The 27,419-nt window shown below is 48.2% G+C and overlaps 1 protein-coding gene across 5 annotated transcripts in view; it reads left to right on the top strand.

The window, feature by feature from the left end:
- Positions 1–27,419, top strand: part of CAMK1D (calcium/calmodulin dependent protein kinase ID) — a 456,788-nt gene that overhangs the window by 400,505 nt on the left and 28,864 nt on the right. For all 5 annotated transcript variants that reach the window (XM_053922113.2, XM_045186220.2, XM_024580282.3 and 2 more), the window contains exons 5-6: positions 3,145–3,271; positions 20,545–20,620. In XM_053922113.2, the coding sequence (XP_053778088.1) occupies positions 3,145–3,271; positions 20,545–20,620 (203 nt within the window). The remainder of the gene's footprint in view (positions 1–3,144; positions 3,272–20,544; positions 20,621–27,419) is intronic.

The following is a 27,419-nucleotide window of genomic DNA, read 5'->3' as shown; positions in this document are numbered from 1 at the left end:
GTTTGTTATTATTTGGGGTAAAAGGATAAAGAAAAAATTATTCCGACCCTTGTTAAGTGGTGAGGAAGACTTTATGGAAGACTGCCGAAAGAGCCCCAGCTGGGTGGCTTAGTTGGTTGGAACATTGGCCTGTGCACCAAAAGGTTGCAGGTTTGATCCTTGGTCAGGGTGTATTCAGGAGGCAACCGATCAATGTTTCTCTCTCACATTAATTCTCTCTCTCTCTCTCCACTCACCCCTTCTCTAAAATCAACTAACATATCCTTGGGTGAGGATTTAAAAAAAAAAATAGACTGTTTGCAAGAGGGTATTACAATGTCACAACAGGGAAGAGTATCAAGGGAGGGGGGATCCTTATAGCCCAGAGTAAGCAGCCATGGATGGAAAGTCACTAAGAGGAGGCATCACTAAGGGTAGGGGGATTCTTGCTAAAAGCAGGCAGACACTTAGACAAAATCAGACAAAGAAGATTTTGACCAAACTCGAGTCAGATACCCTGGAGCCTTCTCTTTGATGAGGCCCCAACCGTGGGCTCCTCCTGAGTCCACTGGCTCTGCCCACTTAGTTCCGTCATAGTAAGAACCCTGGTGACTTAGCAGCAATCCCCACCCTTGATGACTGATCAGACTCCTTTGCGCCGCCCCCCATGTCTGACCATCCGGCCCGCCTTCAGCAAAACCCCTGTCAAGTCCGCGTAGCCAGAATCCCCCTTACCCTTGATGTTCCCTCTTAGTCATTTTTTTGTCCCCTGACTCCCTACCCTGTTCCTTGGCTATAAATCTCCACTTATCCTTATTCAGAGTTGAGGCAAGTCTCTTTCCCCTACTGCAAACCCCACTGCAGTATTCGCCCTGAGTACAGTCTTCCTAAAGACTTTAACAAGTGTCTGAATTTTTCTTGAGTTAAAATATCTTTTATTTTTTTAATTTTATTTATTTTTAGAGAGGGAAACATCAATGTGTGGTTGCCTCTCATGTGCCCCCTACTAGGGACCTGGCTCACAACCCAGGCATGTGCCCTGACTGGGAATTGAACCAGCGACTCTTTGGTTCTCAGGCCTGGAAGTCAGTCCACTGAGCCACACCAGCCAGGGCTGATTTTTTTTTTTAACAACATCAAAGATAGTGGATGAAGAAGTTGACCAGATATCAAGACTGAGGGATTCCCTCTAAACTGACTTGGCACAATTCTTGCAAAGACTGGGCTGTGCAGGCCCGGCAAGGACAGGAGGGACACAAGGCCAACGTCGAGGTCTAGTCAAGAAGAGGGGTCAGGGGAGCCTGACTAAGATTTGGTCAAAAGAAGAGTCTTGGTCAGTTCTCAGAATTTCTCCACAGCAATGGTTGCACCTCAGAATCCGCCCCCTCCGTGGAGTTCTAAAATCCAGAGGCCTGGGTCCACCCTCAAATCCACTGAAGAACAGAATCTTCAGCCGTTTGGTACCCTCACAGCTGGTCCCGCTACACAGCTAGGCTGAGAAGTCGCTCTGCATAAGAATAGTCCCTGAACTGTAATACTTAGGAACCGAAGATTCACCACAAGCCACTCACTGCTGGGATGGGGAGGCGAGCCAGGCATGAAATGCTATGGGCACATGAGGTCCCCAATTCAGATTCTTCTGTTGCATTTCCCTTAAGGTTTAGTATAAATGGGGGACATGATTACTTTTCACTCGGTTCATCTTCAGAATTTTCCTGGTGCAGGGATGTAACTGGAAGGCAGCAGAGGTGTCAGTCCTTCCCATTATCTCCCTCAGTGACATCAGTCGTTGAGCAACTCCTCAAAAGTAGACCCCCCAAAGAAAGGAAAAACATGGGTGCCATGTGTTCAGGTTCTCAACCTGGCAGTGCGGGAGAGTTCCAAGGCCGTGACAGCTCCCTCAGTCTCCTGAAGTCCTGCCCGCATCCTTTGCCAGGAACCGTGAGATTCCCTGATTTTACGCAAAGCACTCTGCAGATGAGGAGGCGTCACTGTCTCCCCCGATTCCTGGACAAGGCCCCTTTGCCCCTCCTAGGCAGGGGCACTGCTGTGCAGAGCTCTCCTGGGGACAGGATGGTGCTCAGACCCGGGCTGGGTGACAGGTACAGTACAGCTGAGCTCTGCCGTGTCCTGTCCAGGGAAGCAAATGAGGAGCCATCAGAACTCATGTTTTATAGCACAGCCAGTGGAAGCTCAAGGTACTTAAAGACACGTGGCTAGAACATGCTGGATCTTCCAGCTCCCATTCATTCCCCAATGACATCTCTCTGCTTCCCAGGGAGCAGAACTAGCAGGTGTCAGCTGGCTCATCTGCCAGAACTGGAGGGTGTTACTGAGGGCTGAGAGAGACCCTTGGGTTAGAGAAAGGTTGCTGACAAGTGTCTCAAAAAAAACCAAAGTAGCGCCTGCAAAAGTAATTTTATTTGTCTCTCCTTTCCCCTAACCCAGGAAATGAATCCACAAGTCAGAGGCATCAGCTTTCCAATGCAAATTTAAAAATAAAAAGGCCTTTCAAAGTGAGAGGCAGCAGTGTTTATGTGGAGACCAACAAACTATGCGGCTCTCATTAATTCAGGCAGGAGCCCAATACCGTTCTGATAGGGGACAAAGACTGGGGGTATCTGTGAGAAGGGGAGGGGGAGCCATTACGTCAACAGAAGGAGGGCGTCACTGCTAGTGCAGGGAACATGACGTAGTGATGTTAATTCCAAACACTGTGTTTACTTCTCAGTCCAGTAGTCCTGATGACTGGTTTAGTGCTCTCTTTGCAAACAGTTCCTTGGAAACAGTGTTGCTGTAGGCCCAGCCATGCTGGTAACATTACCAGGTTTGAGGCTAAGACGCTCCTCTGGGGTGGCCGCTCCAGCTCCATTTTAAAGTAGCTCCTTTTCTATTGTTGTTTACACTGGATTGCCTCCCAATAGGGTTGATTTTTTCTGAAGCAGGGAAAATCCTACCACGAGGACAGGGACTAACATTTGTTGAAGACCAGTAAGTGCCCTCCACTGTGTGGAGCCCTCGGCACTGCTTCATTAAAGACTGCTTTTCTTGCTGCGTTTACTGTGTCCGAAGGTCAAGGATGTTCTTGGGTAGTGAGTAGATTTTGTGGTTTGCCACCGTTAACCAGCTCTAAACACAGTTTGTTGTTTTTTTTCTTCTTTCTAGCCTGAAAATCTGTTGTACTACAGTCAAGATGAGGAGTCCAAAATAATGATCAGTGATTTTGGATTGTCAAAAATGGAGGGCAAAGGAGATGTGATGTCCACGGCCTGCGGGACCCCCGGCTACGTTGGTAAGGACAGCGCGTGTGTCCCTGCGGGTCACCTACATTAGTCTTCTTAGGCATGGAAGGCTGGCACATGATCACAGCTGCCTCTATGTCCCTCAAAGGGAGGATAAAAAGAGAGAGAGACACAGGAACGAGCTACAAGGCAAGTGATTCCCCTTGAAACCTGGTAAGAGTCGGGTAGAAATGCCATTTCATTTGGGCGCAGGCCTGACTGGATGCCAGGAGTTGATTTGGATGAACTCCCAGATTCCGATACCAGAAATGTTCCACATACACACATTTTCAGATGATTTACAGTGAGACACTGAGATGACAATAAGGTGCAGACACAAATGAAGCATTTAAAGTGTTGAGATAGAAGCAGCTGGAAAGAAAAAGTTGATAGGAGGACTCTGGCTCAAACCTTAACGGAGTCGCTCTCTTCAATCAGCCAGTCTTGATCTGTACTGGAGAAGCCAAGAATGAAAGTATTCCTTAAAATCAGAAGCCCCAACTTTTGTACAAACACAGAGAATGCCAAGAAGGCTACTGGCAGATCTGAGCACATGGATCCCGAGATTCACCTTCTGTCTTCTGGGACCTGGAGAGCAGCCACTGGAAGTCTGAAGGTTTGGGGCCTTTCATTTACATGCATGTCTGCATCCATGCGGCGCATGTATGTGAACCAGATCGCTGCTCGAGGCCCCGGGCGGCGGCAGTGAATAGGACAGACAGGGTGCCCGCCCTCACGGAGCTTACATTTGAGTTGGGAGCAACAGACATTCAACAAAGAAACAAATAAAACAACAGGGTCATTTCAGATCATGATAAGTGCGGCAAGCAAAAGAAAATGAAATGGAGGGGGCATGTGCTAGAGTAACAAGGGCGCAGAGGGGTGGGACTGGGTTAAGGGGTCAGGGAGGAGACTGAGGCAGCCGGCCATGGAAATTTAAGGGACGGAAAGTTCCAGGTAAAAGCATCAGCTGTTGCAGAAGCCTGAGTGGGGGGAAAGCCCAGGGAGAGGGTACAGGCTAGGTATGTCTGAGAACAGGGTCAAAACTGAGGTTGGAAGAGACTTTTAGAAAACGGAGGTTAGGGCTGAATTTTTGTCTTGCAAACCATGATGGTCTTTCGTAATGAGAACAGGAAGCCTGCCCTGGAAGAGAAGAGGGAATGTTACACGGCCAGAGTCATTCCTGTTTGTCTTTGGGTAGAACCACACCACTTTCCTGGGGAGGCGGAGGAAAGCAGGTCTCACACCAAATGGGCCCGGGGCCCCAAAGCATTGTGGGAAACTCCACAGCACAGCCTTACAAGTGTTTGTGTAGCAATGGCTGTTATGTCACAGCTGCTGCATTTTTAAAGGACCTCAAAGGAGAGGAGAAAAGAGCAGGCTGAGGGTAACAGGAGATGAGGAGGTTTAGAAGGCAGAGAGAAAGATGGTGGAAACGTGGCAGGGATGAGAGGGTGCACCCCACGCTGCTTAGCTCCTGACTGTCACAGGTGAGGGTCGTTCCCTGGGTTGTGTGTACCCACCAGACAGAGAAGAAGAGGTGGTTCTGATCTGCCTAAGAGGCCAGCACAGGCTATGATGGAAATAATGCCATGGCGAGCCATCTCTGTGCTAGGAGACTAAAATGATGCTTAGGCTTAGGCTTGGCCCCGTCGGGGACACTTGAATTGTGGCTGCATCACACGTGTAAATGCACACGTATGTCCGGGGCAGGAGGCGAGGGACAGTGGACAGAAATGTGAGTGTGGTGTGTGTGTGTGTGTGTTTGGAATTTCTCCAGCTGAAAGAGTCCAAGCCGTCAGGCAAGCAGCGAATAAAAATGAATAGTCCAAGCTTCTTCTCATTTCTCTTAAAAGATGGGGAGGAAGAAAGCCTGTTCCAACCACAGACGTTAGGAAATGGGACGGTGTATGAGGTCATGGGGTCCAGGGCCCTGGCCAGCGTGGTTCTGCTTCTTCAGCAAATCGGTCACTCTGGGCCGACAGGCTGTGGAAGGTGCGGTGGCTGCCCAGTGCCCCCTTTTGGGACCTTGACTCTGGGGCTATAATTTAATGTTCTGACAAAGAATGCCCATATTCACGTGTGCATCACGCTGTTCTCGTATTTGGCTCTGATGTTGGAAAGCTCTAGTAGTTTCCAAATTGATTTTTGCTTCTTTGCATCTTGGCAGAACCCACGGACCGGCAGTTTCTCTGGGTTTCTCAGCGGCTGCCTTCGTTTGGTCTGGTTCTGTTTAGGTGTCAGACGCTGATGAGTCTGGGAACTGGGTGCAATGTTTAGATGTGGCCCTTGTTCTCACTACCCTAAATGCAGGCTAGTGGAGCCATCTGGTAATTCTCTTATCAGATATCAAGTTTACTGTGAGCGTGGAGAGGGAAGAGGGGGATTGTAAGAATATAGCCATTCTGTTTCTTCGTGTTTGAGCACTGAGACTCCGGGAAGACCTTTTAGAACAAGGAAGGGGCCACTTTGGGATTTTGTGTCTATGTGGTCACACCTCGGGCAGTCAGCTGTGATTCCTCACACGGAAAACTCCTATTCAGCCATCAAAGCCCTGCTTACATGTTACCCACTTCTGAATGCTTTCCCAACACCCATGCTCTCCTTTACCATCCTGCTTCTTTTCCTGCCCCTTTTCTCATCATGGCTCTGATTTCATTGTCCATATTTATTTGTGTCTCTTCTCAGCCTCTCTGTGGGTTTTCTAGAGCAGGGACTATGTCTTATCCATCTTCACACATCTGCTTAATTGAATAAAAGCCCCAAGGTTCAGAAAGGTAGCAATTTTTTCTTTCTCTCCTCCCCGTCTATTCGCTCAGCCTGCACTTAGTGAATTCCTGTTATGTGCTGTGCACAGTGGTTTCGTGTCAGGAATACAAATATGAGTAAGACAGAGTCTCTGACCTCAAAATGCTCACAGTATCACCGTGAAAGACAGAGGGAAAACAGCTACATTGAATAATGCACAGTAAGTGCTGCATTATTCACCCATTCAAGAACTATTCATTTAGTGCCCTCTGTTCTAGGCACAGGGGACACATCAGTAGAAGGAAAACAAGCAGATAAAAGTCCCACCCTCAAGGAACTTACATCTGAGTGGGAGGGAGGCAGATGAGAAGCAAACAACTACCTATGTTAATTAGTACCTTAAGTGGTGATGAGCACTCTGGAAAAAAGTAAAGCAGGCAAGAGATTCTCAAGTGCGGCTTTGCTTTGCGTAGGTGGTTGTAGTTTTTAATACGGTGATGGGGGCAGCCCTCGAGAAGGACGTGGCAATGCAGTCAGCACTTGACAGGCATGAAGGAGCTGGCCATGCAGCCATCTGGAGGATGAGCACTCCAAGGGTGGTGCACAGGCCCTGAGGCAGGAGAGGGGGTCAGCGGAGACTGGAGTAGGGCAGATAAAGTCAGACAAGTGACGAGCAGGGCATGTGCAGACCAGGGCTGCAGGTCGTTGTCAGAAGTGTGGCTTTTACTCAGGGTGGCAGGAAGCCGTCAGAGGGTTCTCGGGTAAGGCATGCCATGAGCTGACTTGTACCGGGGCCCCTCTAAGGGACAGGCTGGCAGAGTGGAAGTGGTAAGAAGCTGTCAGAGTCAAGGCATAATTTGAAGGTAGTGCCATCAAGATTTTCTGAAAACTTGAAAGAGAAATCCAGGGTAATCCCAAGGATTTTGGGTGTGGGCACTTGGAATGGCACAGTCACCTTTAACTGAGATACTGGGAGGAGCGAGTTGCAGAAATATTATCAGGGGTTTGCGTTCTGATTTGTTGAGGTTTGCAAGGTCAAAGAGGCAGCTGGAATATGAGTCTGGAGTTCTGGAGAGAAGTCCGTTCTGGAACGATATAGTCAGTTCTTGTTGCACGTGGTAGCTGTGTTCTGTGAAGTCGCGGTGAACACTGACTACTGAGCCCCTGGAGGAGAGGCAGGGTTAGGTTCCTGCCAGCCCCGGAGCACAGCATTGTCAGTAAATGATCCACACGTGACCTTGTTTTGTGTGCGTTGCTGCTCAATGACACATTTAATAATACTGTCGACTCATTAACATGGAACTCGTGACCAACAGCACTCTGTCTCATGCCTGAACAAAACCTGGCAAACATGCATTTTCTCCATAAGGCACATCCCGGCCTTCTTGTGCTTAGGAAGCCTAGACGGCACTTCAGCACTGTACTGGGGGGCCTCTTTAAACCGTGAAATCAACAAAACACACAGCAATGTGGAAAACGTGCTGCTAACTAGACCGTGAAGACGACACTGCTGACGGTGTGAGCGCCGAAAGGAGTGGGCATGGTGTTGCCGTGCTTGACCTCACCTGAGAGTGTGCACCTTGGGCGACGCACAGTTTCGCCACTCCACTCCTGTCCACAGATAACCTCAGAAGCATCATGAGTATGGATTTGGGAGCTACAGATAAATTTTAGTGAGTGGGCAGATTCAAAAATATGGAATCCATGAGTAATGAGGATGAGCTGATAGTCTCTGGATGCATTTTAAAGCCGTGAACCTGGATAAAACCACCAGCCGGGTGGGTGGAGGTGGAGGAGAGGGAAGGCCTCAGAGCTGAGTCACCGGGACGGGTCCGTGGAGTCGGCAGTAGGTGAAGTGAGAAGAGAACCTGGGGAGAGTGGTGTCTGGCAAGTGCTTCAGGTTGGGGAGAGTACACCACCATGTGTCAGTTGTTGCTACTAAGTCAAGATGAAGACTGAGTGAGTACTGACTGCTGGTTTTGGGGACTTGAAATTATGACTTAACTACAATTAATTAAGTCTTTGAGGGCCTGGCTGTCAGAGTAGTGCCAGGAAGAAGGTGAAACAGGTCTCTGTAAGAAGACCCCAGCATGCTGTCAACCCCGAGGACAGACACAGCCAACTCCACCTGCCCCCAGCAGTGGCTGCAAGGTTGGGACACTGGGACCTCGGACAAAGAATCCATGGCCTCACTCCTGCTGGGCAGTCTTCCATTTGAACAGGGCAGAGCCCCGCACCCACCCCCGCCCCTGGCCTGCATGAGAGGATGGAGAGGGTGCTGCTCTCGCACTCTGGTCCTGAGGGCGCACTGTCCCACCAGCCCAAGCGGGAGCCGGCGGCTGCTGGCTGCTTTTAGCGTTAGTTGAGACTCCTTCTGGGTAGAAGCCTTGGTTTCAATTTGTGACCACTGTTGTTACATTGTTGTTATTACCTCAATAACTATTCGGCTGAATAATTCTGCCAACATCAAGATTATTGCTTCAATTTAAATGAGCTCCCTCATAATGAAGAAATAATGAAAAAGGGGCTGTTTATCCCAAGTATCTCAATACATGTGGTACCGTTGAAGAAGACAAAGGAATCCGAGTTCTTGAACTTCACCCTTTACTCGTAGCAGCTGCCCAGATCTTACACGCCCTTTATAAGGTGCCGTGGCCCTTGCAGATTGTCACATCACTGATAACAGGAGATGTGGGCATCTCTCCATCCAGGTGGGTTGCGTTCCTACCACGGGCTGTGCAGAGGTCTCCTCCAGTGGCGTATGGCAGGCGGGCAGCACAGATCCATGTAAGCATGTTTCCAGTACCAAGTCACTGGCGTATTTCAGAAGCAACATTGCAAATGCAGGTGCGATAGAACAGCGAGGGCTGGAACAACCATGGGAAACGCGTGGAGGAGGCAGGATTTGAAGGAAGGCTGTGAATCAGGGGAAGAGGAGGAGAGTTACAGATGCAGGCAGGCAGGAGAACAGTAGCCCAGAGTCATGAACTGCTTCTATATGGTCCGGGAGGAATGAGCAGACTCAGTTGGCTTGGAGAGAGGGCGTGCATAAATACTTAGAGGTAATTCAGGAGAACGGATGGGGCCATGTGGTGGCAGTCAGCTGGTCGGGATGATGTGGTGACCGTCAGTGTGGTATTGACCTTGATTTTGACCCATTTAATTGAGTTGGGTAGAACATCCCCCTTGGCATCACCAATAAGAGAGAGAGTCAGAGCTAAGAAGGTTAGGAAAATTACTTACGTGACCTGCTCTGCAAACGTCAATTAAAACATCTGCACAGGATCGTCTCCTGAATCACTGAATGGAAACAGTAAGTCCCAGAAAGCACCCATTTCAATCATGTAATTGATGAGACTAAAGGCAGCAAACCTACTCGGTGGAGGAAAGCCTGTTGTTTCATTTCTTGATGTGCTATTTGCACACTGGTGTGATTTCTCAGATTCTGCGGGTCTAGTTCTCCTGACTTCCGAAAGAAAATTAAACTATTTCAAAAGAACTTCAGCCTTTGCCTGTAGATTAAGTGGCAGAGTGCCTGGCTCCAGGAAGGCAAGCATGTGCTCTCTCGCTAGCAAGGAGGTGCGGGCGTGCAGCTGCGCGCAGAAAAGGCAAGAAGGCCGGGCGGCAGAGGCCTTCACTGCTCTGTCATGTGTTTGAGTTCCATGAGACTCTTCATCGGGCCTCATCGGGTGACGATCCATCCCTTTGCCATGTTCCGTTTGTCGTGCACACGCGTAGCCGCACTCGATCGTTATTGGATGCTGCTCAGAAACAGGAAGGAGATTTCTGTCTGGCCCGTCGTGTTCGTGTTCGTAAGCAGAACTGTGTCACAGGCCTGCAGATGGTGGCTAATCGTTGTGTTCCTGAAACTGTGGGGAAGGAGTCCTTCTAGCCTGCACAGACATCACAGAAGTCCTTGGTCTAGCTCTGGCTTCACTTGTCTAAATAGTCTAAACAGATTAACAGAAATGGAGAACAGGAGGTCAATGTTCTCAGCATTTTTTTTTTTTTTTTGCAGTTAGGGGAATGCTCTGAATTCATGAGGTCATTGCAGTTTTAGAGCTTGCCGTGGGACCTGAGGTTATGATGAAAGCTTGGACACCAGTGGTTCCGGGCAGTGCAGTGCTGGCATGAGGACCTCTGTTCTCAAAGTCCCCCAGCCTGCAGTTGGTGGCATTCATAGCAGTGGGACTTGAATGCAAGTATTTCTGCCACTGGTTGATAGGAGGGAGGCCTAGGCCCTTCACCTAAACTCCTGGGTTCTCATCTTTTCGTATGTAAAATATGTGGGCTGGACTAATTGGCCTCCGTGCTTTTTCCTGCTTCTATCATTAGGTGTTTCTATAGCCATGTGACTTAGATTCCTTTAAGTATGTAAATGTCCCGGTGTCAAGGATATTGCCTGTCATTTTTCCTGTCTTTACTCAGAACAGACAAGAACCATTGGGTTAAATTGACTGACATTCCCCATGTCCATCCTCTTGAACAGCCTCAGTCAAGGCCGTTTCTGTCACCGTTTTTCATGATTCCTATTCCCGACCCCTTCGTTCCTAAGTCGTCTGTGTGGCTGTTTTCCCTCACACAGCTTGACTGTTATTTGTTCACTTCGACGTCATTTTTAGTGCCCGACTGTAAGCATTACATCATTGTTCTCACTCTCGAGGGTGTTAGCATTGAAACAGGATTGTATATAACTGATAAATTGGCATAAGGGCACAAACAAGTGGGCAGAGGACTCTGACAAGAGTTTTCTTTCCTTCTCTCTCAGCAGCTGCTCAGTGACAGCCAGCCAGGCGCATTTCACCACAGCAGGTGCTGTTACCAGACCCCATGGGTTAGAGAGGACAGGGCTCCCTCAGTGGGGGGGTGGGTAGAGCCCCCTCCTTTTATTACCCTGGACACAGTGAGCAGGGGTGGGGACAAGAGCGCACCATCACGCGTGGCAGAGTTCACCCAGCCCTGCCTTAGAGGGGTCCCCACTCCACTGTCCGGCCCCACTACCTCATGCCCATCATGTTTAAAACATTTCTCACCCTTCTAGAACTTCTTAGTGCTCCTCTCGAAATCTTTGATATTGGGATGGAGTTTGACAGTTTCTAAACTGCTTTCATTTTGTTATGATGCAGAGAGAAGTCAGTATTCTTGGTAACTTACTCTTTTTTTTTTCTGTAGTGATTAAACCTCAAAACATTGGAATGACTCTACCTTTCTTCTTAGTTTTGAAGTGCAGCTTCTTACCAGATTTCCGAAGACAGGCTGGGCTCTAGGGCCAAGCAGCCCTCCCAGGGCAGTCACAGCGGCCAGGGTGGAGGCTCGGTCCTGGGAAAACCTCTCCTGGACGGACGCCTCTCAGGGGGATTTGTTATCGCAGTGCTCTGAAATGCCTTACTCAGAACATTCTCTTTCCTCATCCCACTGAATTCCAGCTCTCCTACATCTGAAACACCGGGCGCCCTCCCTTTTTCCACTCCCTTCCCATCCTTCACCTCACTGCCCCACCCTCCAGCCACATTTGGGCTTCGGGAGCATTTGGATAGGAATCCGGCTCAGGTCAGAGCAGTCATCACAAACCGGGGTGGTGCTTTAGTGGGGACTTTCCGTGCCTATGGTAAACTTCAAGCGGCTACTAGGAAAATCCGAGCGAGTGCTCTTCTGCAATGCATTTTTAGAACGTTACAACGCTAAGGAAAGGATAGGAAAGAGAATGGAGCTGTCCCAACAAACTTCTGCTCCTCTTAACACAAACCACAGGCAAGGAACAATCCTGTGTTTCAGCTGTAGTTTTGTTTGCCAATAATCTGATTATAGTTCCCTGAAGCTGAGTGAAACTGTGCCTTTTTAGGGTGCTCACAGCAAAGCCCCTCATTCATCTGTGTGTTTTTTTTTCTTTTAATAACACTGCTGCTGGGAACTCTAGTATTGACAGGAAGCAGATCTGACGAAGCACATTCAGTATTGCCTCCCTGCTATTGTGCGGTTCTCGCTGAGGCCCAGTGCTCCTCTAAAACGTATGCCTACCTTTTATTTTCCTCGATCTTAAGAATTTTATTTACCTTCTCTGAACAGGCCATGACCAGGTAGAACTGCGTTCTTTCTCCCCACCTGTGGAAGTTCCTCAGGGACAGGAAGATTGTCTAGGATCCAAGTGTCTAGCCCTGGATGCATATCCGGAGTGGCATTCCTTAAAATGAAGGGTCACACACAGCTCTTTGGTGGCCCGAGTTCTCTCCCACAGAGGCCTAACTCCAGCACAGAGTGCAGGTGCCTTGCAACATGGGACACTGACGCACAGAAGGACGATGAGTTCTCCAAAATACTGGCACAGCGCCAGGCTCTCATTCTGTCTGTCCTCTGAGTCAGTGCTAGGTGTGAGGTGACAGAGATGGTGCCACTGTACATCAGTGTACAATCTCACCGTTTCTAAAGCACCGTCATAGAGTTCAGGGCTCCCATTGGGCCGCCTGCTCCTCTGTCAGGCTCCTTCCCGGAAGGACCACACATCACACTGCCCAGTCTGTCTGGCAGAGGAGAACTGAAATCCAGCCCCCCCAACCCCCAAGTTCTGTGATCTCCTTTCATTAGCCACGTGGGAAAAGCCATGACATTAAAACATCCCTACCTCTGGCTGTGACTGACTTTCATCTCTTAGGCTCTTTTCCTCCCCACTGTGGCATACATGAAGTTCAAGTCAAACGTCTTTGTCCTTAGCCATGTCAGGGAGGTGAGGCTGGTCAGCTAGAGAAACAGATGAACCTTAGACCAGGCCGTGTGCCAGCAGGTTGCCTGTGTGCCAGCCCGTTCCTGCTGACGCCATAGGGTGCACGGCAGGTGGACACTGTAACCCATCTTCAAGACAGAAGCTCATTCAAAGACAGGTAGAGCTGCTGTTCATCTTAATGTCTGGTCACCTCTATCTCAGCAGGTAGGGGAGGTGGCAGGCATTTTACACACTCCAAAGACTTAGGGGAAAAGGGGAATATGCCCATTTTTATAAATAGTCTTCTGGAACAATTTTTTCTAACCTCCCTTTAATAAAGAATAGCTGGGGCCAATAAAAACAAGACTGTTCAGAGCTGGGCATTGCGTCCTTGTAGCTACTTAAAGGATGGGAGGGAACCCGGGTGGTGGAGAGGGTAATCTTGATGCCACCTGGCCTGAGGGTAAGAGAGGGTGGGGTGGGGTGTCGGGGGCCCCAGGAGAGAGAGTGCCGCAGGAATGCAGTCTCTGTCTTCCCTCCATAAATGCAGACCCGCCAAGGTGCCGGGGTAAGCCCGAGTTCCTCAGCCATCACAGGAATCCCTAATATCAGGACAAATTGTTCCTGCTTCGTGGCATTTTCTGTCAGCAGTGATGAACAGGAACCCCTGGGTTGCCGTGTCCAGATGGGTGCCCGGATAGGGTGCAGACTGTGTAAATGGGTGGGCGATCAAGTGAGCAAGAGGATTAATACCTAAACGAACAAAGGGACCGGACGGGTGGGAGGCTTGTCTAGGGGGTTTTAAGGCTCCTGCCAACTCTAAGACTCAAGGTCTCCTGCTGTGCCCTCCCACCACACGTGGGCCCAGCTCAACCCTGACTTCCAAAGGATTTAATCAAAAGGGTGACACTCTCCATTTATGAATCATTTCCATTAGGTTAAGCTAGAATCAATGGAAAATACCAAATGATACCAAGGATCTGTCCATTCTTATTTCTAGAAAATAATAAGACCTGAGTTCTGCTTTTGCTCTTGTGGTTTCACCAACTTTTCTTCCTAACATCATAACTACCACTAATTATATTTGTAACTTGGTGTGTGCTTATTATTTCCTGTGAGCTGCATAACAGTGCTAAAAGTCGGGCTCTGTTAATGTTTCCATTTTACAGAAGATGGAGGTTAGAGAGATGAAATGAGTTGACCAAATTCACACACATAGTAAGTGGAGGATTTTAGGTTTCCTTCACTGAAACGTCAGTGTGCCTGGCTACTTAAAACTTCTTAAATCCAGACAACTGAAGTTGTTTTAAGCTAACCTAAATCCAGACAACCATTTCACATCTCTGCCGCTCGTGTAATGCTACAATGATCCTTTGTACCTCCCCTGCTGCTCCGTCTTTACACCTGTTACTTTATTCTTAGAATACAACGTGAGGCGTATTCTTACAGCACCACCAGCCACAGCGACGTGTTCCCTTGATCCGTAACTTTCCCATTGTCTCTATTTGCAGCATCTCCATGAGTTGACCCTTACAGGTAATAAATTCTTTCCCTGATACCTTCAGAACTTGATGTAGACAAGTTTAGTATTTTCAGAGTTTTATTTAGAGTGAATTAAACTTGAAAATCAGTAATGCCTCTCCCACCTGCCACGATCCGGTCATTGTCCTTGGAAGGCAGCTGTGGCTGGCGCCTACACGCAGTGCCCAGAACAGGAGTGCAGGGCAGGGCTGCCTCCCTCACCCCGTGCTCCCAGTGCCTGAGGCGGGACCCAGCCCACTGAACGACTGCGAACAGGGAGAAACACGGCCTCGGTGCCATTGCTCTAGACTAGTGGCTTTCCCTTTCTGCCTCAGAGGCTGCTCCCCCCACCTTGGGCTGTCCCCTCCTAATTGTGTCCCTGTCCTTTGTCCACTGGACGTGCTTATATTTGAAGTGCTGAGGAGTGGTACTCAAACATCCATAGAGGAGAACAAATTGCCCTGAACCATGAGCTTGTGAGCTTGGGATGGGGTGAGATCCCAATTTCCTCGTCTCTCTCAGCAGAAACTGCTCTTCAGCACACCTCGATAGCGTGAGAAACGGGGGATTTCTTTTTCTGCTGTCTCAGAGCCTGAGGAGTGACCGCCGTGGCCCCACCCCCGCCCACCGACAGCCAGTCTTCCCCTCTCCCATCCCACGTGGTTAAGCCTTTTCCTCTCTTTCAGTAAGGAAAATGGGCATTTTAATTGTTTTGAAAAACAAGATGAAAGGTTTCTGAAATTTTTATTTTCTTTTTGAAATTTCTGGAGTCCTTCCTTTTACCAGGAATCCTTTCTCTAAATCAATATAATACAACTTGGTTTATAGAAGACATTTCCTACCGAGTGGAATTTTCCACCATGGGTTGGTAGTGAGTCGTAGAGCAGTAAATTCAGCTATTTTAAATTTTAAACCTGCTGTTTCAATAAAGAGTGTGAGTTAAGCCTGGGGCCGAGGAGGACCACATCTGTCCATGGGTATTTTCAGTAGCTTGCGGGATGCTCTTCTGAGGCTGCGTGGTTTCTGTGGACATCGACTTACATTGACTGGTACCAACGAGAAAAGCTGATGGGATGCTGTTTCCATCAGGAATAGCTAACAAATCTGAATTAGTGGGAAGGAGCTGAGAGATCATTTAACAGAATATCTTTTCTGCCCTTTAACCTTAAAACTAGAAATTCTGAAATCTCTTGAAGGTTTTAAAAGGAGAGTAGCATAAATGACAAACACATCTATACACAGAGAACTAGGGATAATCCTGCCTCTTTAACCCCCAAAATTCATGTCAGAAGTCATTTGCTTAAGGACAGGTATTTAGTGATTAATCTTGTACCTCATACACGTACTTCCCAATTGGCAATTAAATTCCAAAGCTCATCTGTCCTCCTCTCTGTCTTACTGTATTCTTTTTATTCCAGTACCTACTCACCAAAAATACTTGGGACAGCTATGTTTATTTGTAAATCACCAGTGTGGCATTTGGGAATGTTTCCTTATAGAAATAGTGGGTGTAGAACAGGCCGGGTTCAGTTGTAACCATTTGTGGAACAGCCAGAATGTGCTAAAGCCTGATTTTGACGAGACTCGCACAGCAGTGAGTGGATGCATGAAGCATAGTAGGAGCGCACAGCAGTGAGTGGATGCGTGAAGCATAGTAGGAGCGCACAGGAAGGCTGGTGTGTTATAGGGCTTTGCTGAGTGGACCTAGGGACCCACCTGTCGTGCATGCCCAGCACATGTCACCCAGGGGGAGCTGCTCCACCCCAGCCCTATTTTCTCCATCTCTAAAAGGCTGGCTTTGGCCAAGGCTAAGGGACAGTCAGAAGGTTGGACCTGCTACCTATCGTGCATGTGTCCCTGTCAACACCTCCAGGTGGGTGGGTTTCTCAACTGCCACTGATGACCACTGAGAGCCCCTGGGGGCTGTGCCTTGAAGTGCACTCGAGGACTGTGTGTGTGCCCTCTGCAGTGCAGTCTTTTCCTTTTGTCGTGGATTTACCAGGAGACTAAGTCCTTTCCCACTCTGCCTGGGGGCTGATGGCTTCACGAACCAGCCACACTGCCTTTTAATGACTATTCTCTTTGTCAATAGCTCCAGTTAAGTTATTTCAACTCAAAGTCTCCTTCTATTAGAAGGTGTGGGGGTGGTGAGAGTCATTGCCAACCTCCCACTACACAGGAATTGTGCTGGGTACAATTAGAAGAGAAAATGATTTCTCCTTGATTAAGAAGTTCCTCGGCACCTGCAGGCAGTGTTGGGGTGGAGAGGGAACTGCGGCGTGGCTCAGAGGGCGCTTACCACGCTCCAAGGCTCCAGATGGACTGTGCTCTGGGCCTTCTCGCCCTGGAAGCCTATTTGTCTCCTCAACATTTGTAAATTGGATGCTAGGACTTCGGAGAATTGCAGCAGAATTCTCGCCAGTGGTGTAAGATGGAGAACGTAATACAGGGGAGTTTGGCTGGTTCTCAAAGTAGAAAGTGGTTTCTAAAAAGATCAGAATGAGAAGTGGGCTCTCCCTGTACTACGTGCTGTGGAAGTGGATCGAGAAAGTGGTAGTGGTGGGCCAAAGCCCCGGTGCATTAAACTTTCCGGGGGGAAATGGTGGAACCAACTATAGAACACAGAGCAGGAGAGAAAATGGCCCAGCCGACCTCAGGGGTTCATTTCGATTTGGTCACCGTATCAGATTGTCAGAACAGTTTTGAATGTTCCTGAGAATTTATTTTTTTCAAGAATTTCTTTGAGATGAAAAGTAGCTCTTCAAAGTGACGTAGGTAGGCTTATTCAAACAATGTCCCAAAGAACATTTGGTTCCAGGAATCACAAGTGAAATTAGAGTTAAAACCATTAGTGTGTGTGCTATTATGCAATTTGTAAAACATTTTAAGTTGGTGAGAATATTATTTCCGAATCAATTGGCTTTGTCTTTCTTGGCATTCTGTTATACTTCCTGCTTCACCCTCTGCATTTCCAGTGCAGTGAAGAACCTCACCAGACAGCAAATGGAGCGCCTGCCTCAAATTAGTCTTAAAATGTTGATATTCTGTTGTTGAAATAACCCAGATACTACACAACAGGAAGATAACAAGAAATGTTTGGCACACGCACGCAGACTTCCATCCCCAGTACGTGGCCCGGGTGCTTGCCAATCAGGAGTTTCCCTCACACCCCTGTACCGAGCCTGGCGTCGTTTTGTCAGCCGCCCCTTTCATCACTTGCCGTAATAGAGGCATCTGAGAAAGATCCAGGAGCCTTCTTTTTTAAATCCACATACTTCATGCTATACACTTACCCTTTAAAGAAAATTTCATATTATGAAAATTATCTAAGTGTCATCTGTGGCTTAAAGTATCTTGACATCTCAAGTGACGTTCAAGCGCCAAGTTACATAAAAACCAGCTACTTGATTCTCAGGCCCGTGCAGGGTCTTGCACGGTTCTCTGAGATGGTGAGTTTGCCACAGTGAAGGGGAAATGCTTGAAGTGTGCCCCCTGGGTGTGCGGGCTTCTGGAAGGAAACCATGTCTTTATTCTTTTGGTTTCTGAGCAAAAGATGGTGGCCAGTATGGTGGCTAGCACTTTCCTCTTTCTAACAGATGAAGACAATGAGGAAGAGGAGGAGGAGGTTCCTTTAAAGAACCGTCCCTCCTGCACCCCCAGAGCTGGGGGCTGGGAAGATGGAGCACTCGGAGAACACAGAGTATTAGCTCCCCCACTGAGCGGGCCGGGTTTGCAGGGGCCATGTCTCTTTTCTCCTCTGCACAGCGTGGCTCAGGGGACAGGCTGATCTTTGCTCATAACTCTGGAGTCAGCTGTCAGGGGTGCTGACAGCTTCCTTCTCTGTGTTCTTTCCATGTGTCTGCTGCCTGTGGCACCTGGTGCATGGCACAGGTTTGTGTGTTAAGCCCTGTGCAGAGTTCCCTGTGCCTCTGGGCTCTTCGACATCTGCTTCTGTGGAGTGTCTGGGCCAGGCTGCACTCCCTCTTCGTACGGAGCCCTGCAGACACCGGGATGCAGAGGCCAGAGCCTCTGCCCTCCAGCATGGCTGTGAGTTCATATCTGCCGTCAGCTCTGCCAGGAGGTGAAGGCGGGTCAGACATTGCTCTGTGAGCCTTCTCTGACTCTTTTGAACTTTTTATCAGTCCACAAAGAGATGCGTCACCTCCCACCATTTGTGCCTATGTGGCCACTCAGACTAGAACATCAGCTCAGAGAGAGCGTACCTCCTAAAACAGCAAGACATTTACTGTGGTAAACAGCTCCCTCTTGTCAGTTGCCATAACAGAAGCGTCTGAGAAATATGCTCTTAACAGTTATGGCGAAAAGGAAGTATTGGTGCAGCCAGCTCCCAATTATCTAAGGGCCACTTCTCCAGCTTGCGAGTTCCCTTTATAGTTCCGTCTCTCCTTTTGCTACTGCATTCAGGGTGAACATTGCGAGGAAAGAATGCACACATTTATTTATTTTGCTCTTATTAAAAAAAATAGTCTGATCAGAAGTCTGGAGGAATTGGGGCTGAAACCTAAAATGAGATTTGGGATTACCTGTGGATTGTGTTTCTTGCACTCATAACTGGGAACACTCCACAATAGCCTATATACGATTCGTCCCTGTTCTTGCTCAGGAAGACTCATCTTCAGCAGAATGAAAGAGGGGATTTTGCCGTTAGTTTTTCTGCACAGGGACTTCTCCTACAGACTGAAGAAACTCTGCCCTTAACGACAGTGCATTCCAGCAGGAAGAGCCAGGGCTAGCATGCGACTGACTGGTTCATAGCTACCGTGTAACGTCGGCAAATAAACTTCTCCAAGGCTCTCCTTTCCCCCGCCTCTGTCTGGTGCAGATAAGTGTAATTGTCAGAGTTGTTGACCGGATTGCAGTGGAAAATGCTCATGCAGGGCTAGCACGGGGCCCAGACCGGGGCAGGCACTTCATTCAGGTTAGGTCCCTCTGGGAGAAAGCTGATATGCTGCCCATTTTCCTGCTGGGTGCTTGGGGCAAGTCATGGACTTCTCAGTCCCCTTCTGCCCTCACCTGTAACTTGGGAATAATGATGATAAGGATAATTTAGCTCTTCCCCCCAAGGACAGTGGGGGTAAGTGGGGTAGTGCACCCCAAACCCAGAGAACACACAGCTCAGCCTACGATGAATACCTTGTAAGCAGTAGCTATTTTTGGTTTCTCTAACCTCTTAATTTTTTGAAAAGTCTATACTAAAGACACCTCAATTGGATGTATTTGGGTAAAAAGGAGATTTGTTGGTGAAGAACATTTACTGTCCTGTATTTATTTACTCTTTGCACACATATGTATGGCAGACACTGCTGGGTGCTAGACACTGAGTCGGTGTGCAATGCTGGACCGTCACCATGGGAACAGGACTAGGAAGTGTGGGAATAGTACAAAATAAGTCCAGTTCCTGGGATGGATGACTCTTGGTGAACAGGGGCTTAGAGCCCAGGAAGCGAGATGACGTACCATCTTTCCCATTTCACGGATGAGAAAATGAAATGACAGCACTGGCGATAACCCGCCCAAATCTTAGAGATGCACCAACAGCAGGCCTAACGCAGAATTCCCGAAGGCCAGATTGTGGGTCGAACCTCGACTGCATTGTAAGCAGCATAGAGGCAGAGGGAGGGGCTTCCCGTTGGTATCCCCACAGCACCTCGAAAGGCACTACAGGGGACCAGAGATGCCTCCTTGAATTGAATTGATTTGAGGGAAGTCATGCCCCAGGCCCCAAACAGAATATACCGTTCTCTGACTCGGTTTGGTCTGAACGATAATGCTTAGCACAATACTGACGTAAAATAGTCACCTATTAAGTATTCGTTGATTGAGATATTGATTGTGTTTGACTGATTGATTGCATTTGATGGATAATCTCGAGTTACACACACATGCACAGGCATGCACATGCTGTCATTCTTTCCTTGTTAGAAAAGCCAAAAACAAAACAGATCATACACAGGGTCCAGCACAAATAACACCTCTTTTTGATTACAAAACCTTCTATTACAAAGTTGTAAGCATGGAATTCCGTAACATAACAATGTCACACTCACGGACACTGTATGACACATTAGGTGAAATGTGCAAACTGCTGCCCACCTTGTGCGGAACATTCACGCCCCCCACCAGCCACACTCAGGCAGGCCTTACTTCTGGTGGACCCTGTATCTCTACTCAGTTTTTAGAATCCCAGATAGTTCAGCCCAAGTAGCTGACTGAAGAAGAAAAAACAAACCTGAAGAATGCCTTATGTATCAGACGTTTGAATTGTCAGGCTTGTGTCTCTGCTTTGTCATTTCACAGCTCCCGAGGTCCTGGCCCAGAAACCTTACAGCAAAGCCGTTGACTGCTGGTCCATCGGGGTGATCGCCTACATCTTGTGAGTATGGCTTGCCACCTTGGCTTCTTTTTTACCTTTTTTAACATTGTGGCAAAATAGACATAACGCTATTTACTATTTTAACCAATTGTAAGAATACAGCTCAGTAGTGTTGAGCACACTCACGCTGTGTGTGACCGTCACCACTGCCCACCTCCAGAACCTTTTTGTCTTCCCAGATGGAAACTGTGGCCCCACTAAACGCTCCCTCCCCACCCCCCCTCCCCCAGCCCCTGGCAACAACCATTCTGCTTTCTGTCTGTGTATTGCACGACTCTAGTTCCTCGTGTAAGTGAAATCACGCGGTGTCTGTCCTTCTGTGACAGGCTTGTTTTACCTAGCGTCATGTCCTTAATGTTCATCCGTGCTGCAGCCTGTGTCAGAATTTTCTTTTGTTTTTTTGAAGCTGAATAATATTCCATCTTGTGTGTATACCACATCTCATTTATCCGTTTACCCATCACTGGACACTTGGTTTCCACTTCTTGGCCGCTGCACGGATGTCTGTGCGAGTCCTGCCCTCGGCACTTTGGGCTGTACGCCCGGAAGTGGGAGTGCCAGATCAGATGGGATTCTCTGTTTAGCTTTCTGAGGATCGTCCCTTCGGCTTCCCATGGCAGCCGCACCATTTTGCATTCCCAACGGCAGTGCACAAGGGCTCCGGTTTCTCCACGGCCTTGCCAGCACTTGTGCCTTTCCACTTTCTGAGAGCAGCCATCCTCATAGGTGTGAAGCGTCCTCTCATTGTGGGTTTGTTTGCGTTTCTACCGTGGCTCATGATGTGGAGCATCTTCTCATGTGCCACAATGAGGGAAAAAATGTGATGAAAACCCAAATGTAACCTTCGGACTCCTCCTTTCTTCTCAGATGACTGACTAATCGCCACCATCCAGGAAATGCAGCCCTAGGTCATAGGACTGTTGAAGTTATTTCAGGATAATCGATTTTGGTTTTTATTGTTATATTTTATTTTGCTTAAATCCACTGTAAAGTTATTTTTAAGTTACAATTTCTTTTTCCAACATATACTTTTAGAGTGGATTTAGATTAATTAGTTTCTGTAAATGATAGAAAAATAATTTTTCTTCCCCATTGCCCACAAGAAGGAGAACATTTCCTAGCAGACAGAACCCACACAGTGAAAAACCGTGATCGGCAGGGGACTGTGATCAGAGAGGGTCTGACTCTATGTGGCATCCTGAGGGAATGCTGGGAATACCATCCCCAACCCCCACACACACCCGTAAGTCTCATGGCCTGAGAAGAAAATGGTCTTCTTATGGCATACATTCAACTGGGCAGCCTTTGTAAATGGCTAAGATAAAAGGATAGGGGTGGTGGAGGAACAGGTTTAGGGGGGTAGGTGAGATCAAGAATTTCATTTTGGGCGTGCTAAACTTGAGAGCCCTCTGAGATGTCCGTGGCGTGGTGTATGCACGTGCGGAGGTCAGAGGTCCAGGGTAAAGATACTGGCATGTGGATCTGGGTATGATTTGAACAGTACTACATCCAAATCCTATCACTACAGTCCACAGTGCAACATTTGACTGCATTCACGTATAGTATTAAGCAAAGAAATACTGTATTTCTTTATTTCCATTTTAAGTATAACCTTGATAGTTACCTGGTCAGTACCAGCTTTGCTCCAGGACTTAGTCTCGGGGTGATTTCATGACTGTGTCAGCCTTCAAAATGTCAGCCCGGCCTTCTGTTTTCCTTGGGGCCTTCCAGAGCTCTGAGAGCCTCAAGCAGAGAATGAGTGGACTTTGGACATCTCAGTCATACCTCCCAAGGTGTTCGGACCCTTGAGGGATAGGCCATATCCTGAGGTAATTTGCTGCATAATATGACTGTGCTTGGAGGACCACCGGTCTTGAATTTATCATTGTGGTGTCAACAACTAGCACTTCTTCAGTATCTTTTCTATTCCGGGCACTGTGCTAGGTGCTAAAGATATCAAAGTGACAAAGACATGATGTCTCTCATCAGAATACTAACAAAGTATATGGGGCAGGGGACAAGAAGTGTCATGAGTAGATGAAGTGACATGCAGGGAGGCTTGTGCACCGGTGCAGAAGTTGCTGAGATGAAGCACCACTGGGGACAGGGGCATTCAGGAAGGAGGAGGCACCATCCCAGGTATGTCTAGAAGGTTAGAGAAAACTCACATAAGCAAAGAGGAGAGAAGAGAACGTTCTGACCAGGGAAAGGTGCAGACATTGGAACAGGGTGCCGAGGCATGGTCAAGGATTGATGGAAATACTCTGTTAAAGCCCAATGGCCTGGGTTGGTGTCCCTGGCCCAAAGCTGGTTCTGGGTTGAACAAGTGTTAGAAATTAGAACTTGTGGACATCAGTCTCAGACTCTTGCTACTTCCCGCTGACCCAGTGTGCCTGGTCTTCCCATCCTTCATGTGAAGGTGATGGGCAAGGCTGCTGAGGAGGCCGTGGCCAGCACTTGACGCCCAGGGGAAGCCAGGCATCCCAAGGGGATCCGTGCAGGGCTCCTCATTCTTCATGTTACCTGTAATGGAAAAGAGGTTAGCCCCTGCAGGTTACTTGGAGTGCATTTTCATTTGACAGACTTGTCACGCTGATATGTGAGATTGCAGCAAAGGTGGCTGTGACAGGTCACGGCACCACGTTTTCTACTCTCCACATGCCACGAAAACATTCTTCCTTTTGCCGGTGCAGACACTTGATAAATTGGTTTTCTGTTGATCTCCATTGCTGTGTTATCCATCATTCAGAAGGAGAAATATTTTTTCCTATGAAGGCTACTCATTTTTTAAAGCACATTTGTTGGGTCCTTATCCTGCCAGGAGTCTCCCTTTGGGGATCAGGACTTGCAAAAACATCGCTGCCTGCAGAGCTCAAGCTGCTGGGAAGGACTGAACATGTAATGTGCTAGATGCCCTGACGAGCATGTCAGTGTCCAGACTGATGGGGTGGGTTCAGCCAAGACAGCAAGTTCCAAGGAAAGAAATTTCTCCACTCAAAATGCAATTGGCATTTCGTTGACCAAACTTGATTTGGTGATTGCATGTGGACTGCCTGCCTTCTCACAACTTGAAGATCATTTAGCAATCACTTGCCTAAATTACTCTCAGGGATATGCTCTGGAGAAAGGCGGGGAATTTTTACTGATGCAGAAACCGAGCAAGGTCTTAAGGAGATCAGGCATTAGAGCGTTGGGGCAGGCTGGCTGACGGGGGTGCGCTTGCCACGGACAGTGAGAGCGTCACCCATGCTGTGCTTTCTGACCCTTTGCAGCTGGAAGAAAGTTCAGGCAAAATATTATGGTGATCCCTTTATTTTTTGACTAGCCTCCTATACTGTCCAATTTTTTAAAATATATATTTATTTACTTGTTTGCTTATTTTTAGAAAGAGGGGAAGGGAGGGATAAGGAGAGGGGACAAACACCAATACAAGTAACATTGATCAGTTGCCCCTTGTACAAGCCCTGAACCCACAACCTAGGCATGTGCCCTGACTGGGAATCGAACCAGGGACCCTTTGCTCTGCGGGACAATGTCCAACCCACTGAGCCACACTGGCCAGGGCTCTATTGTCCACTTTTTAAAACTAGGTCCCAAAAACATTGATTGGCCAGTGTACAGGGAATAATTAGTTTTGTTAAGAGCAGAACTACGAATGCCTCATCTTCATGCTATGTCCATTTTCTAGCACAAAGGATGACCTTCACCAAGGTGGTCAGTGTTGCTCTGCCACATTGACAGCTGCCTTTCTAAAGAGTCCCAGGAGGAGAGCACAAACCCAGCTTCAGTCGGAGAGAAGGCGGTGTAATTGCCGAGCCCAGTGAAATAACCAAGCCTCGGATGTTATGATGGCTGTTACTACCATCCACATGAGCAGTGTTAACACTGATAAGGATAACTAACTGGCATTGCCAGGAGGCCGTAACCATCTTGTTACACTCACAGCTTTGCGAAATGGGACACGTTGCCTCCTTCAAGCCTCCGTGGGCCTGTGATCTGCACTTTGGCTTTAGAAGTTTAGAAACTAAATTAGATGTTTATTCATCTTGCTCAGTCACTCCCCGTGAATTGATTCATACAAGCCAGACTCAAAAGCAATTTGAAAAAAAAACAAAACAAAACTGGAGTGTCAATTCACTAAATCAAAATAAGATTTGTGTCCCGCAAGGTAATTGGAGATGCGTGTCATCGCCCTCACACGTTCTCTGCCTGGTAGGAAATGCTCCGTGAGAAAGCAAATTAAAACCAGAAGTTTCCCTTAAGCATGAGGAACCAGAGCAGGGGAGTTGGATGGCCTCAGCTGTCTTCATGAAGCCTGTGCTGGGCTCCCGGTCCCCCCTCTCACCCAAAGGTGTTGCTGTCAAGGGGCCCAGCTGTTCCTGTTGGCAGGTCAGAGGGGCCGCATGCTGATCAGTTCTTCCACCTCCCTCTCCTTCCTCCTGCCTTATCCACCAGCCACCGCCCTGCTCTTTCCTTATTCTAGCCTCTCGTTTTTATTTCAGCAGGCATTGATTGATGGATTGTTACAATTCTGGGTTTACTGGTTTTATTTCACTGACAGCACTTCAGTGTGGCTGCTTTCCAACGGTGTTCAGAAAGGTGCCTACCTAATTTCCCCTCCATGCTCTGTACTCAGTGGACCCTGTTGGTGGCTAACTGCCTTTTCTTAGCTTTAGTCTCCGACACAAGTACTGCTTGACCAGATTTCAGCTTTGTTCGTGGGCCTGTGATCCTCTCTCCACTGCTTCAAGAGAAAGACTTTATTAGGTGTCTGTTCACAGCTGGTTCATCTCTCACTCCTTGGAAAATAGTCAAACATAAAATTCTCTTTGGTTTCAAAAAGAGGGTGCAAAGGTATGCTCAGTGGTGATGGAGGGAATTTTACAAGTGTACAATTGAGATTTAAAAAATTCTGCATTTTAGATGATGGTAGGAGCAGCTTCCTGCCAGTGACTTCAGGGAAGGTGGAATCCACCGATTGCCGTGACTCTGTCTTTGCAAAGACCCTTGGGTGGAGAGGGCACCTGGAGGGAGAAGCGGCAAGGAAAATATCTCATCTACATCACTTTTGTGCTCTGAGTGGTGTGGCTTCAGGCTAGATGGAGAAACATTTCACCCCCTCTGCTCTCCTGTGTTCATCTCAGCATCATCTCCTGGAAACTGTCATTCAGGTAGCAGCTAAGTGCTGCAGAATACTTAGCCTGGAGGAGGGAAGGCATGGGGTGACATTCACTCCCTTAACTAATGTTTATGGAGCCTAATGTGTGTCAGGCAGTGTGATGAAGCTGCAGCGATGGGTTCATTACCTCCCCAGCCTTGGAGCCGCTTACCGTCTGCTGGAGGCAACAGTCAGTAAACAGATAAGTTACGTTCCAGTCTTGCTGGTTGTCACTGAGGTGGGAGGGAGGGGCTGGGAGAGCTCCCAGGGCAGAGCCGTGAGCCCTGCCAGGATTGGAGGAAGGCTGCGCAGGAGGAGTGACCGTGATCTGAGGCCTGAAGGACTGTCTTGCGAAGCTCTTGTGCAGGGAGGTTGAGGGCTTATCATTCAAGACTTCCATTCAAGACTTCGTTGTCTAAGGATATGGTGTGCTTGCCGTGTTTGGGAAGAGATGTACCAGTCCATCCGGAACATGATTTTAAAAATATAACTTGAAAGATTTGACCTAGCTTTGAACACTTGATATCTAAAACCTGGTGATGGGGAAAATAGAATTCTCTGAATTATCAGATTGTTAATTTACTAGTGCCATCCTGAGCCAATGCAAGAATCAAAAGAGGCCTATTATTTTTAAATGTTTATCATCTGGAATGTAGCACAGCGGCACAGAGGCGGGAGGGAGGTAGCACATAGAGAGTGAAAAGACCCCAAACGTACACAGACAGGTGAATAGCCAGCTCACCGGAAGGTACAGCAGCAAAGTCATGAATTCAGACCACTTAGTCTGGGCTAGGACTGTGACTAGGAGGAGCAGATGTGGAAGTGGGAAGGGGGGAAGTTCCGCTTCACACCAGCAATTCAGGAAACACTCATGGGGGTGGTGGGAGAACTTAGCCAGGGCGGACCAGAAGCACATGGCTCAGTGCCCGATAGCATGGTGGGCCACGAGCCCAGGCTGGGTGGCACAAGAGACCACTTTCTGGCTTCTGATTTCCTGGCCATGCTCTAGAGGCTTGTCTTCTGGTCCTCGGGAGTACATTGTGAGACAGTAAACGGACCCAGGGCATAAGTTAAAAGTACAATTGAAGGCCAAGGCCAACAGGATGAGGTACCAAGGCATTTCCCAAATGCACGTTAGTCTGCACAGACTCCGAATGGCTTACCAATCAGATCATGACAGACAGTGAAGAAAGAAAGGAAGCTTGGGGGAAGGGAGGGAGAGAGGAAGAGCCCAACAACCAAGAAACCAATGTCTAGAAGCACAAGTCAAATTGGAAGGCTGCCCGGTTCAGAATCAGCAGTTAGTGCTCATGTTAATCACGTCCAGACTGGATATCCGTGCCCCTCGAGGCTTCAGCATGAAATACATCACTCGTGAGAACTAATTTTAGCTGCTGAAAGTCTGCTGTGTTTTTCCTAACACAACATTCCTGGTGGTTGGAAGCCCTCCTCCCTCCTCCCCGCCTCCCCACTGTGCCCTCCATGGCACTGGTAGCGTGAGCAGAGCTGAGAGTGGTCCTGTGTGACCTTCCTTCAGACACGGTTCACCCACAGCAGGAGGCGTGACACCTCTGAGCTCATCCCCCAGACTTCCCAGAGGCGCTGTCCATTTGGCTAATGCAAGAACCAGAACATTATGCA

Source organism: Desmodus rotundus, chromosome 4 (assembly GCF_022682495.2).
Source record: "Desmodus rotundus isolate HL8 chromosome 4, HLdesRot8A.1, whole genome shotgun sequence".
Classification (NCBI taxonomy): Eukaryota; Metazoa; Chordata; class Mammalia; order Chiroptera; family Phyllostomidae; genus Desmodus; species Desmodus rotundus.
The sequence above is the reverse complement of the archived record's forward strand: the minus strand, read 5'-3'. Positions and strand labels throughout refer to the sequence as shown.